The 12,743-nt window shown below is 43.4% G+C and overlaps 1 protein-coding gene across 1 annotated transcript in view; it reads left to right on the top strand.

Moving 5' to 3' along the window:
* The window catches only part of VPS53 (VPS53 subunit of GARP complex), a 130,947-nt gene that overhangs the window by 72,479 nt on the left and 45,725 nt on the right, over positions 1 to 12,743 (top strand). Inside the window, exons 17-18 of the mRNA XM_078768551.1 lie at positions 10,712 to 10,790; positions 11,031 to 11,179. Of these exons, the coding sequence (XP_078624677.1) occupies positions 10,712 to 10,790; positions 11,031 to 11,179 (228 nt within the window). The remainder of the gene's footprint in view (positions 1 to 10,711; positions 10,791 to 11,030; positions 11,180 to 12,743) is intronic.

The raw sequence follows: 12,743 nt of genomic DNA, 5'->3' as shown, positions 1-12,743 counted from the left end.
AATTCATTTCGTTCTATAAACGGCAACTTTCATCGGATTTTCTTCTCGTTTTTTTTCAACCGAGTCTAAAACTATGTTAGCGACTGTGAAAAATGAAATGATATATCGAATTTAAAATAGATATCGACACATTGCCGTCGGTGTCATGTTGGGCGGTGTATGATACACCATGACGCGATTTAAAAAAATATATCTCTGCATTTTCCCGCGTGTGTGGAATGTTTGTGGAAAATTAAAGATTTCAAATAAACCTATTTAAAGTGTATGCGCACATAACTAATAAAAAAAACGAAGAAATATCTCTCGGTAATTTCCTGAAACATATTTTACTTCCGGCTAATATGTTGAATGAAATAAAAACGAAGAAATATATGTCGGCATCATTGTTGACGTTTTTGTGACGACTATCATCAAACGAAATAGTAATATATCATAACGGAAAAGCAAAAGCGAATTTTTAATATATATCGACACATTGCCGGCGGTGTCATGTTGGGCGGTGTATGATACACCATGACGCGATTTTAAAAAATATATCTGCATTTTCCCGCGTGTGTGGATTGTTCTCAATTATTGCTGACACCGAGTCTAAAAGTAAAACCATCGATAAAAATGAAATCATATGGTGAGTTAGATTGGAGATAAAGGCGTGAGAGAGACTCAATGGCCTTGAAGTTACAGGCCTTTGAGAATTCATTTCGTTCTATAAACGGCAACTTTCATCGGATTTTCTTCCTGTTTTTTTTTCAACCGAGTCTAAAACTATGTTAGCGACTGTGAAAAATGAAATGATTTATCGAATTTGATTTGAAATAAAACTGGGGGAGAGCAAGACACCACGGGCCTACAAAACAGGACTCAAAGCTATGCGAGTTAATAAAATGGTGGATATTTGTTTATAGCCACTCCCAGAATGGGTGGAGCTATGGGTGGAGCTACTCTGCAAACCGAGTAAGCCACACCCCGGACAGACACCCAACAGATAGACAGACAGAATCATCTACGGCTATTATAATATATATATATATATATATATATATATATATATATATATATATACATATATATATATATATATATATATATATATATATATATATATATGTGTGTGTGTGTGTGTGTGTGTGTGTGTGTGTGTGTATATATGTGTGTATATATATATATATATATATATATATATATATATATATATATATATATATATATATATATATACAGGGTGGTCCAGAAACCCTGGACACATTTTGAAGAACAATACCTGCAACAAACAACTAAGTATATTATTGTTCTTTGGTGCAAAACAAAACATGATTACTGGTAAATGGACGTGACCGCTTCAACACGCACAGGTATCACACGCACAGGTATGCCAAATATCAAGCACGTAAGCCTCTCCGTTTAGGAGTCTATCGGTAACATTACACACACACACACAAACTGTGTTTTATATATATAGATATAGAAATATATATATATATATATATATATATATATATATATATATATATATAAATATATATATATATATATATATATATACACACGAGCCGAAACCTGTGGAACATCCACGGAAGGGAGGATGTGGTGTATGGATAGAGTGTACCATTATGGATGGCATAGGGGATTTGCTTGTCCGAGTAAGAGTTAGGAAGAAAGATGAGAATGAAGAGTGCGTATATGAACAACGATCACCGGCACAAATGCATGCTCTGGATTGTCCACTCAGTGGACGGCTTGCTTTCGCCTTCGCCTGTCCAATCGGCGGACGGCTTGCTTTGCCTTCGCCCAGCAGACGCCAATACGATGGCGTCGTAAGATGGCGTCGTATCGGCAGTTAATCGGATGCTTTTGGGCCCCAACGTCGGCTAATTCAGATTTTTCGAGTATGGCTGTACGTGATAAACAAAGAGTGCGGTTCGTAGATCGTAAATCCATTAGTGCCGTGGGCATCGGGTCACTGGTTGCGGCGTAAAAGGGACAACAAAGTCGAGTCCTTACGCTATTATTATATAGATATGTGTGTATATATATATATATATGTATATATATATATATGTATGTATATATATATGTGTGTATATATATGTATGTATATATATGTGTGTATATATATGTATGTATATATATGTATGTATATATATGTGTGTATATATATGTATGTATATATATGTATGTATATATATGTATGTATATATATGTATGTATATATATGTATGTATATATATGTATGTATATATATGTATGTATATATATGTATGTATATATATGTATGTATATATATGTATGTATATATATGTATGTATATATATGTATGTATATATATATGTATGTATATATATATGTATGTATATATATATGTATGTATATATATGTATGTATATGTAGGTATGTATATATATGTATATATATATGTATGTATATATATATATATGTATGTATATATATGTATATATATATGTATGTATATGTAGGTATGTATATGTACGTATATATATGTATGTGTATATATGTATGTATGTATATATATACTGAAACGCAAAAGAAACTTACCACCTTTGAAACCTTTAAATATCAACAATAACACTGCGTGTAGTAAATGTGTGAACTTATTTGTGGACAATAGTGTCCTCACTGTCAGACAAAACGGTCACGGATGGTCACTTGAACCTTCAATGGTCACTTCATAGCACAGCTGTTGAACAGCCGTTTTGACCGTCAGTGATTAGCCAAGGGGTACGGGATGATTTTAATGAGCTGCACGTGATGTCTTGATATTGGCTTTAAAAAGGCCAGTGCAAAATGGGCAGTTTGACCGAAAAATTTGACCATTTTGACCAACTTCAAAAAGACCGAAAACGCAAAAGAAACTTCCCACCTTTGAAACCTTTAAATACCCAGAACTGAGACCTGAGACCACCCAGAACTGAGAACCTTTCAGCATGACAACGCTCATCCCCATGCTGCTCGCTTTACCACTGCATTTCTCCAAGGCGAGAACATCAACACCATGCAGTGGCCTGCACTCTCCCCTGACCTGAATCCCATGGAGCACCTGTGGGATGAGCTTGGGAGACACGTAGTTGGCAGGGCCAGGACATGGGCAGAGCTGCTTCAGACATTGAGGACTGAGTGGGACAGAATCCAGCAGCAATCCATCCAAAGACTGGTAGGCAGTATACGCCGACGATGCACTGCCTGTATCCAAAACAATGGTGGCCACACACGCTATTGAAAGGGGACTGACATTACACCCTGTGCTGTTCTGTACTGTAGAACAAACTGATGAGATGGTGTATCTTGGTCAAAAACTTGACATGTCATCAATAAAATGCCAATGTTTCAATTAGCAATTGTTGGTTTGTTTTATTTTGAACTGTTACAATTTTATTACATTTCAAACAAGTGGTAAGTTTCTTTTGCGTTTTCGGTCTTTTTGAAGTTGGTCAAAATGGTCAAAATGGTCAAATTTTTCGGTCAAAATGCCCATTTTGCACTGGCCTTTTTAAAGCCAATATCAAGACATCACGTGCAGCTCATTAAAATCATCCCGTACCCCTTGGCTAATCACTGACAGTCAAAACGGCTGTTCAACAGCTGTGCTATGAAGTGACCATTGAAGGTTCAAGTGACCATCCGTGACCATTTTGTCTGACAGTGAGGACACTATTGTCCACAAATAAGTTCACACATTTACTACACGCAGTGTTATTGTTGATATTTAAAGGTTTCAAAGGTGGTCAGTTTCTTTTGCGTTTTCGGTCTTTTTGAATTTGGTCGAAATGGTCAAATTTTTCGGTCAAAATGCCCATTTTGCATTGGCCTTTTTAAAGCCAATATCAAGACATTACGTGCAGCTCATTAAAATCATCCCGTACCCCTTGGCTAATCACTGACAGTCAAAACGGCTGTTCAACAGCTGTGCTATGAAGTGACCATTGAAGGTTCAAGTGACCATCCGTGACCATTTTGTCTGACAGTGAGGACACTATTGTCCACAAATAAGTTCACACATTTACTACACGCAGTGTTATTGTTGATATTTAAAGGTTTCAAAGGTGGTAAGTTTCTTTTGCGTTTCAGTATATATACAGTCACGTGAAAAAGTAAGTACACCCCATGTAAAGTTTTGACTTTTTCAACATATTTCAACATACAGCTATTTGATCTTCATTTCAACAGTTGATAGATAAAGGTGATTAAATATGACAAATAGCATGAAACGTTTACATTTTGTAGTCCATTGTACAATTTAAATATACGTAAATGCAAATTTGCATGTGGAAAGAGTAAGTACACCCCTATTATTTATCACTACTTCAAATACCTAAAATTAGAATCAGGTGCACCAGCTCAGGTGCAAATGATTAGAACATCGTTAGAGAGGATCTTGGAGGAACCTGTCTTATTTAAACCTCAGACATTTAGTTTGGTATGCTCTTTTTTGTTGAATTGTGTGGCGTCACAATGCCGAGATCAAAAGAGCTCGCTGAGGCCTTCAGAAAGAAGGTTATCGATGCCGACGAGTCTGGGAAGGGATTTAAAAAGATCTCCAAACAATTGGAAATCAATCATTCGAATGTCCGGAAGATCATCTACATGTGGAGAAGATTCCAAACAACTGCCAACTTGTTCAGGCCAGGCCACCCCAGCAAGGTTAGCCCGAGAGCAGACCGCAAGATGCTGAAAGAAGTCTCTAAGAACCCCAGAATGTCATCACGGGACCTACAGGTAGCTCTTGCCACTGTTGATGTCAAAGTGCACGGATCTACCATTAGAAAGAGGCTGCACAAATTTGACCTACATGGGAGGTGTGCCAGGAGGAAACCTTTGCTGTCCAGAAAGAACATCAGGGCAAGATTAAAGTTTGCCAATGAACACGTAGGCAAAGACCAGCACTTCTGGAGCAATGTGCTCTGGACAGATGAGTCAAAGGTAGAGCTATTTGGTCACAGTACCAGAAGACATGTTTGACGAAAACTAAAGACAGCATTTGACCACAAGAACCTGATACCAACTGTAAAGCATGGTGGTGGAAATATTATGGTTTGGGGCAGCTTTGCTGCATCAGGGCCTGGGCAGCTCACCTTCATAGAATCCACTCTGAATTCTTCATTGTACCAGAGGGTGCTTGAGGATAATGTGAGGCCATCTGTCGGAAAGTTGAAGCTCAACCGAAGGTGGACCTTGCAACATGACAATGACCCTAAACATACCAGTAAATCCACCAAGGAATGGCTGAAAAGAAAGAAATGGAGGGTTCTGGAATGGCCAAGTCAAAGCCCGGATCTAAATCCCATTGATATGTTGTGGGGGGATTTGAAACGAGCTGTGCATGCAAGAAACACCTCAAACATCGCACGGCTGAAAGAATTCTGCATGGAGGAGTGGGCAAAAATTTCTCCCAGTCAAGGTCAGAGACTGGTAGACAGTTATAAGAAACGCCTTCTTGAGGTTGTTTCTGCCAAAGGGGGCAATACCACCTATTAGAGCCAAGGGTTTTTCACACCATTTCCAGAGCCATTTCACGTGCCTTCGATACGGTCTGGCACCCCGCTCTGCTCACCAAACTCTCCTCCTTTGGTATCTATGGAAATCTCCACGCATGGCTGGCGGACTTCCTCTCTAGTCGTAGTCAACGTGTGGCCCTGAATGGGTTTCTCTCATCCCCTCTTCCTGTGCATGCTGGTGTTCCCCAAGGCAGTGTTCTGGGCCCCGTGCTTTTTCTGGTCTTCATCAATGATCTCTCTGACTCTCTTGAAAATCCTCTCTATCTCTTTGCTGACGACTCTACTCTCTGTCGCTCCATTCCTCATCCCTCAGATCGGCAGTCTGCAGCCTCCTCACTCTCGCAAGACCTGGACAAAATCACAGACTGGGCAAACAAGTGGAACATGTCTTTCAATCCTGACAAATCTCACACTCTTATGATGTCTCTCCGAAAAGATCGACTGGACAACCCTCCCATCCACTTTCTGAATAATCCTCTCCAAGAAGTTCTGTCACTCAATCTTTTGGGTCTCACTATCTGCCATGATCTTTCCTGGGAAAACCACATTTCAAATCTGGCCTCCAAAGCCAGTCGCCGACTGTACCTCACTCACTCACTCACTTTAACAACCTCAAAACCGTGTGTGTGTGTGTGTGTGTGTGTGTGTGTGTGTGTGTGTGTGTGTGTGTGTGTGTGTGTGTGTGTGTGTGTGTGTGTGTGTGTGTGTGTGTGTGTGTGTGTGTGTGTGTGTGTGTGTCTAGCGAATTCGATTTTGTTTAAGGTCTGGTTGCAGATCCGATCTACCAGTGGGATACACAACGTAAACTGTTCAGCCCAGTGGAGGTACGCTCCCTTCCGGTTGTCGTTTTACTTTGTAGTGGCTTCTATGTAGTCGTCATGCATTTTGGTTCAGCAATCGGTCCATTCACCTGCACTTTGTTCCACAAATGGTCTCTTGCATGCACATTTAAGTTCCAGTGATTATGTGGACGCAAAGGCTTTGGGACGGCTGGCCTCTGATACGTTTTGGACATCAATCAATCCAGATCGAGACAACTCAAATGTTAAAATTGCCATCAGCATCCTATGATAGCAGGGGGTGCTGCATCATGGAGCTTTCTATTCCTCATCCCCACCAACTTACGGATGTACATGCAATATCCCACGGTGTCTCTTTTAACTAACTTGGCCAAAATTTCCAAAAAAAATACAGGGATTATACCCAATAATGAAAGTAAAAATAGAACATAATCCAAAGAAAATTGCCTTTTTTTTTTTTTTTCCTTTTTTTTTTTATAGTCGCCCGACATTGCCGGACAACGCTCAACCCCTCCTCCTACCTCTCCTCATCCCACCAACCCCTCCCTCCCTCTAGACTCTCATCCATCCCCTCTCACCTTCTCCCCTCCAGACTCCCACCACACTCCTTCCTTCCATCCCTACCCCGAGGTATTTAAAAAAGAGCAAGTACATGATGAAAAACATCAATGAAGAAACATCTGTGGGACCAATTGTTCCTCACCCAATATTGGAGGTAAATGGGAAGCAAACACAAAGGCTTTGAAAAGTTTGAAAAAGGATAACCAAATCCTTCTGGTTTTGCAGTGCTGTAACTGCTAGGCCATTTCTTCATGGCTCTCCATGACATTGAGGCCTCCCGACATTAAAATTGCTTCACATGAATCGTCCTCATTTCCTCGAGATGTTTTGCTCTTCAAATTGATTCTTTTCTTTTTGTGATAAATAAAACAGACAAGCGAGCAAATGAAGACTGTGATGGCAGCGGTTAGGGACAGGGCAGACACAAGTTTCTGTACCACAACTGACATCGATTGGAAAAGGCAAACCACAAAGAACGAAGCATCAAAAGGAAGGAGCATATGTGCGTACACATGGTTGGTAAAGGAGAAAAAGATTGCTTGCAGCAGCAACAACGCGTGCACCTGTTGGACACGAGTCCAGAGATGCGGAGCGATGGAAACTCTTTGTACAAGGTGGGAGCGCAAGCACAAAACCGCATCACTGGAGGTTTTGTGGGGGAGCAGATGCGAGTGTGGGTGAAGCCACTTGGGAAATGCTGGGAATATTGCCATTCCGAAAACAGGAAAACATTAGGGGACAAAATCTGCAGAGGTCCTGCGAACACCTGTACTTGGCAATTCCTCTTCACTATCATCTTCAGATGAGGTTGATCACAGTGAGTAATAAATAAATAATATGCTGCACTTGGCCTTTGCCCCTCATTACTCTGGTACTGAAACAATTTTTGGTTAATTTAGTTTATTTGTTTATTTACGTGTTTGCTTTTCCATTTGCTGGAGTTCATGTGGCATCTTGTCCGATCTGCTTTTGCACACTTTGGTTTGTGCACCCTTCCCAACAACACGATCACACGCTAAACTCGAGCGTTTTAACCTTCTAAGCTCAAACTATGACGGACAAGAGAAAACCAGCTTAGGTCGAGTTTCACTTTAACCGAGACTTAACCTTCTCTGTTTACACCTCGTGATCCCGAACCCAGCGGGCGATGACTCGACGCACCATTCCTCATATCCTTACACTGGTACTGTAAATGCACCATTCCTTGATCCTTACACTGGTACGGTAAATGCACCATTCCTTGATCCTTACACTGCTACGGTAAATGCACCATTCCTTAGATCCTTACACTGGTACGGTAAATGCACCGTTCCTTGATCCTTACACTGGTACGGTAAATGCACCATTCCTTAGATCCTTACACTGGTACGGTAAATGCACCATTCCTTGATCCTTACACTGGTACGGTAAATGCACCATTCCTTAGATCCTTACACTGGTACGGTAAATCCACCGTTCCTTAGATCCTTACACTGGTACGGTAAATGCACCGTTCCTTAGATCCTTACACTGGTACGGTAAATGCTCCGTTCATTATATCCTTACACTGGTACGGTAAATGCACCGTTCCTTAGATCCTTACACTGGTACAGTAAATGCACCGTTCCTTAGATCCTTACACTGGTACGGTAAACAGCGGCTGAATACGTGGTTGCGATGCATGTAAGAGTGTGGTTGAAGTGGTTCGTGGATGCATTCTCATGAAAGATGCTACATATCATAGAAACCGCACATTGCACATGGTGTTGTCGTTTTTCAGGTGTCGTTTTTTTTTTTTTTTTTTTTTTTAAACGGATTCGTCACTTCCGTTGTTGTGGTTTTCATCCACTGTAAACATTTTTGATTCCATGTACTATTATTGTTGTCATTTAAGGGAAATATAGATTACTATTTTCAAAAGGTAAAAAAGTTAATGTTTTAAATGAAACCGGAACCGGACGAAGACGAAGAGGAAGAGGAGGAAGAGAAGGTGGAGCGAGCGAGTCGGACAAGAAGCCTAGCTGCTTCGAGGTCTGGAGCGAACGTTGGCGAACGAGAGTCACGAGTGAACTTTGGGTTTCCCAGGAAAGGGATTCCTGCGACAGAGTTGTTATCGCTGTGACAGATCAACCTGCGTGTCAGGTTTTGCGGTTGATTCCGAGGAGAATCATCGTAGTGCCGTTGCGCCTCGAGAACGGGCCGTCGGCCATTTTGACTCACGCGCTTTGCGCATCGCTCAAGGTTTTTCACTTCGCTTCAACCATTCTCACCGCATCGACGTTAATTTGGTGTGTGTGTGTAACGTGGCTTTTGAGTGGGAAATCTGCGGTTCGCCGATTGAGAGCCATCAAACGTCCATACCTGAAGGTGTGATTTCCCCGTCACTTCTCGAGGACACCTTCACCCATCTTTGGCAGTGTAACTGTCAACCCATCGGGATTCTGGTCTCGATACGACATCGTACGGACGATCACTGGAGTGGATCGACTTTGGCTTGAAGCCGGAAGCAACTTTGGCTTGAAGCTGGGAAAGAGACATTGGGGATGTGCTTTTCGCTCACTTGGAGCACAGCGAGTTATATATTACGAAACTGATGGTACCATCATCGGAATGATATATATTGATTGTACTTTTGATTAATATTGTTACTGTACCGTTATTCTTGTGTGACCTTAATACAATACTTGTTTGTTGGTAACAATTGGTGTGGTTTCACCATTGATCTTTGACATACAGAATAACACATCTTTCTGCCGTGACTCCTCTTGGGGCTCGGAGGTACACCGTGACCGGGGTTGGGGGAGGAGCACGTAACAATATTAAACCGTTAAACATGTTCAAATGATTGCTTGTTTGTAAAATCAAAACATGTACCTTGGCACATCGTTTTTCATCTTTATCAGACGAATCTTCAACAATTATTTTATTGAATTTTTTTTTGCCTCTTTTGAGCAAAATGTCATTGGAAAACTTGTGCAACGAACCACTTATTTTGATATGTCAATAGTAATTCAGCTTGCACGCATGCAGACGGACGGGACGCACAGACGGACGGGACGTGCAGACGGACGGGACGCGCAGACGGACGGGACGCACGGACGGGACGCGCAGACGGACGGGACGCGCAGGCGGACGGGACGCGCAGGCGGACGGGACGCGCAGGCGGACGGGACGCGCGAGACGGACGGGACGCGCGAGACGGACGGGACGCGCGAGGCGGACGGGACGCGCGAGGCGGACGGGACGCGCGAGGCGGACGGGACGCGCGAGGCGGACGGGACGCGCGAGGCGGACGGGACGCGCGAGGCGGACGGGACGCGCGAGGCGGACGGACGGGACGCGCAGACAGACGGACGGGACGCGCAGACAGACGGACGGGACGCGCAGACAGACGGACGGGACGCGCAGACAGACGGACGGGACGCGCAGACAGACGGACGGGACGCGCAGACAGACGGACGGGACGCGCAGACAGACGGACGAGACGCGCAGACAGACGGACGAGACGCGCAGACAGACGGACGAGACGCGCAGACAGACGGACGAGACGCGCAGACAGACGGACGAGACGCGCAGACAGACGGACGAGACGCGCAGACAGACGGACGAGACGCGCAGACAGACGGACGAGACGCGCAGACAGACGGACGAGACGCGCAGACAGACGGACGAGACGCGCAGACAGACGGACGAGACGCGCAGACAGACGGACGAGACGCGCAGACAGACGGACGAGACGCACAGACAGACGAGACACGCACGTCGACACGGTTTTTTTTTTCCACATGTTGTCATTGGAAGTGTTTCCGATTTTATTTTTTCCTGTGAACAATTTCTGACATATGACTCGATGTGTGTGCACAGGGTCATCTCGAGTTGTATTCAATTACTGGTTCAAGACCTGGACTCAGCCTGTGACCCGGCTCTTACCGCAATGACCAAGGTAAGAGGTACTTTGCAGCATCCCCTTTTATTGAGTGCCTTTATTTGGCTTGATACTTGGGCCTAACATTTGGTACCCCTTAAGGGTTCTGCTTTCGGATGTACCTACCTATCATACATACATTGCATACCTACCATGGAATGCTTTGCATACAAGTCACACATACCTGCAAGTAAATATTCGTAAGAATTCCGAGATTCTATGGAATGTACAGTATGTGAAATTATTATCTGTGAACAGATGCCGTGGCAGAATGTGGAACACGTCGGCGATCAGAGCCCGTACGTTACGTCCATCATCTCCCACATAAAGCAAAATGTTCCCGTCGTCAGGGATTACCTGGCTTCGGCCAGAAAATACTTCACACAATTCTGCATCAAATTTGCCAAGTGAGTGAGTGTCCGGTTGTCCTGTGCTATCGCAATGATTCATGTAAATTGTCACGACTAGTGCCATTTTGTTCAAACCTGCCTATTTAGCACCATGAAGTTCTGACAAACTTTGGAACGAGGGTTTGGTTTAAATTTGGCCTTTGGGACCTGCACGAATTGGCACACAAAGACGTATACTTGCGTCGTGTGTGAGCAAATCCCACTCGGGCCAAGCACTTGGAGCCTCATGGATACCTCGTCTGGTCGTGCGGAGACATTAGCGTCGTGCTGCCCATTGATGGGTCTGTAGCCACTTCGCCTCGTTCATCTAGGGATAGTTTGAACCCGTTGACTTTGATTGCGGAGTCATTGTCCCCCGTCGCACCGCGGAGCGAAAGGGGGACTATGGTTTTCCCCTCCGTCCGTGTGTCCGTCCGTGCGTGCGGGCGTACGTGCGTGCATGCGTAAGCGAAGGACCGCATTCGAATTTGGTGTGGGGGTGCAACCCATGTCGAAATCCAAGATGGCCACCGCCATGTATGTCTGAACCTTGTGAGCGGAATATCTTGAAAAATAAGCAAAGTACCAACTTCTAATCTGGTGTGTGGGTGTATCTACGCATAAAGAAGAACGCTATTGAAAATTGGGTCGCCACGTCAAAATCCAAGATGGCCGCCACCATATATATGTCTGAACCCTGTGAACGAAATATCTTGAAAAATAAGCGAAGTACCAACTTCTAATCTGGTGTTTGGGTGTATCTAGGCATAAGGAAGAACCCTATTGAAAATTGGGTCGCCACGTCAAAATCCAAGATGGCCGCCACCATATATATGTCTGAACCTTGTGAGCGAAATGTCTTGAAAAATAAACGAACCACTAACTTCTAATCTGGTATGTGGGTGTATCTACGCATAACGAAGAACGCTATTGAAAATTGGGTCGCCACGTCAAAATCCAAGATGGCCGCCTCCATGTATGTCTGAACCTTGTGAGCGAAATATCATATCATAGCATGTTTTCCTGCGTCTTCCACTTTGTCAACTCACATCACTTCCCCGACGGGGGACCTTGGCGTAACGCTTGTTGTGATGTTTAATGTAATGCTCTGCTGAGTTGTGGTTGATGTGCTATGAGCCGTCCCCACTGCCAGTATATGTTTCATGCATGTGGTTTGAACACTTGATTTTGGTTTCTCTCAAAAATATAATTTTCTTTTTTGCACTCTTGAAGGTGGAGTGATGTGGGTTGGGGGTAGCGGGGTTGTTGTGGTGTATAATATTTGTCTTTAGGTTTGCCATAAGTTAATATACGGCAACATTTCATAAACTGCAGGAAGTTTCCGGGTGGCCTCCACCACTCTATCTATTTAAGATCTGTTTAATAGATCTTTGTTAATTGGCTAAATATTTATTTACCATCAAGCCGTTACCAATGCCCTGCAAGCAGTTGCTACCCATAAATGTTTTGGGGACATTTTGACAGCGTCAATGATTTCACAGCAGCTTCAAGCAAGTACTGGCACTGCCAGGACAGATCATTTTGTTCTACCATTTAATTCCAAACCAATTAATCATTCCAC

Source organism: Myxine glutinosa, chromosome 14 (assembly GCF_964187855.1).
Source record: "Myxine glutinosa chromosome 14, kmMyxGlut1.1, whole genome shotgun sequence".
Lineage (NCBI taxonomy): Eukaryota > Metazoa > Chordata > Myxini > Myxiniformes > Myxinidae > Myxine > Myxine glutinosa.
The sequence above is the reverse complement of the archived record's forward strand: the minus strand, read 5'-3'. Positions and strand labels throughout refer to the sequence as shown.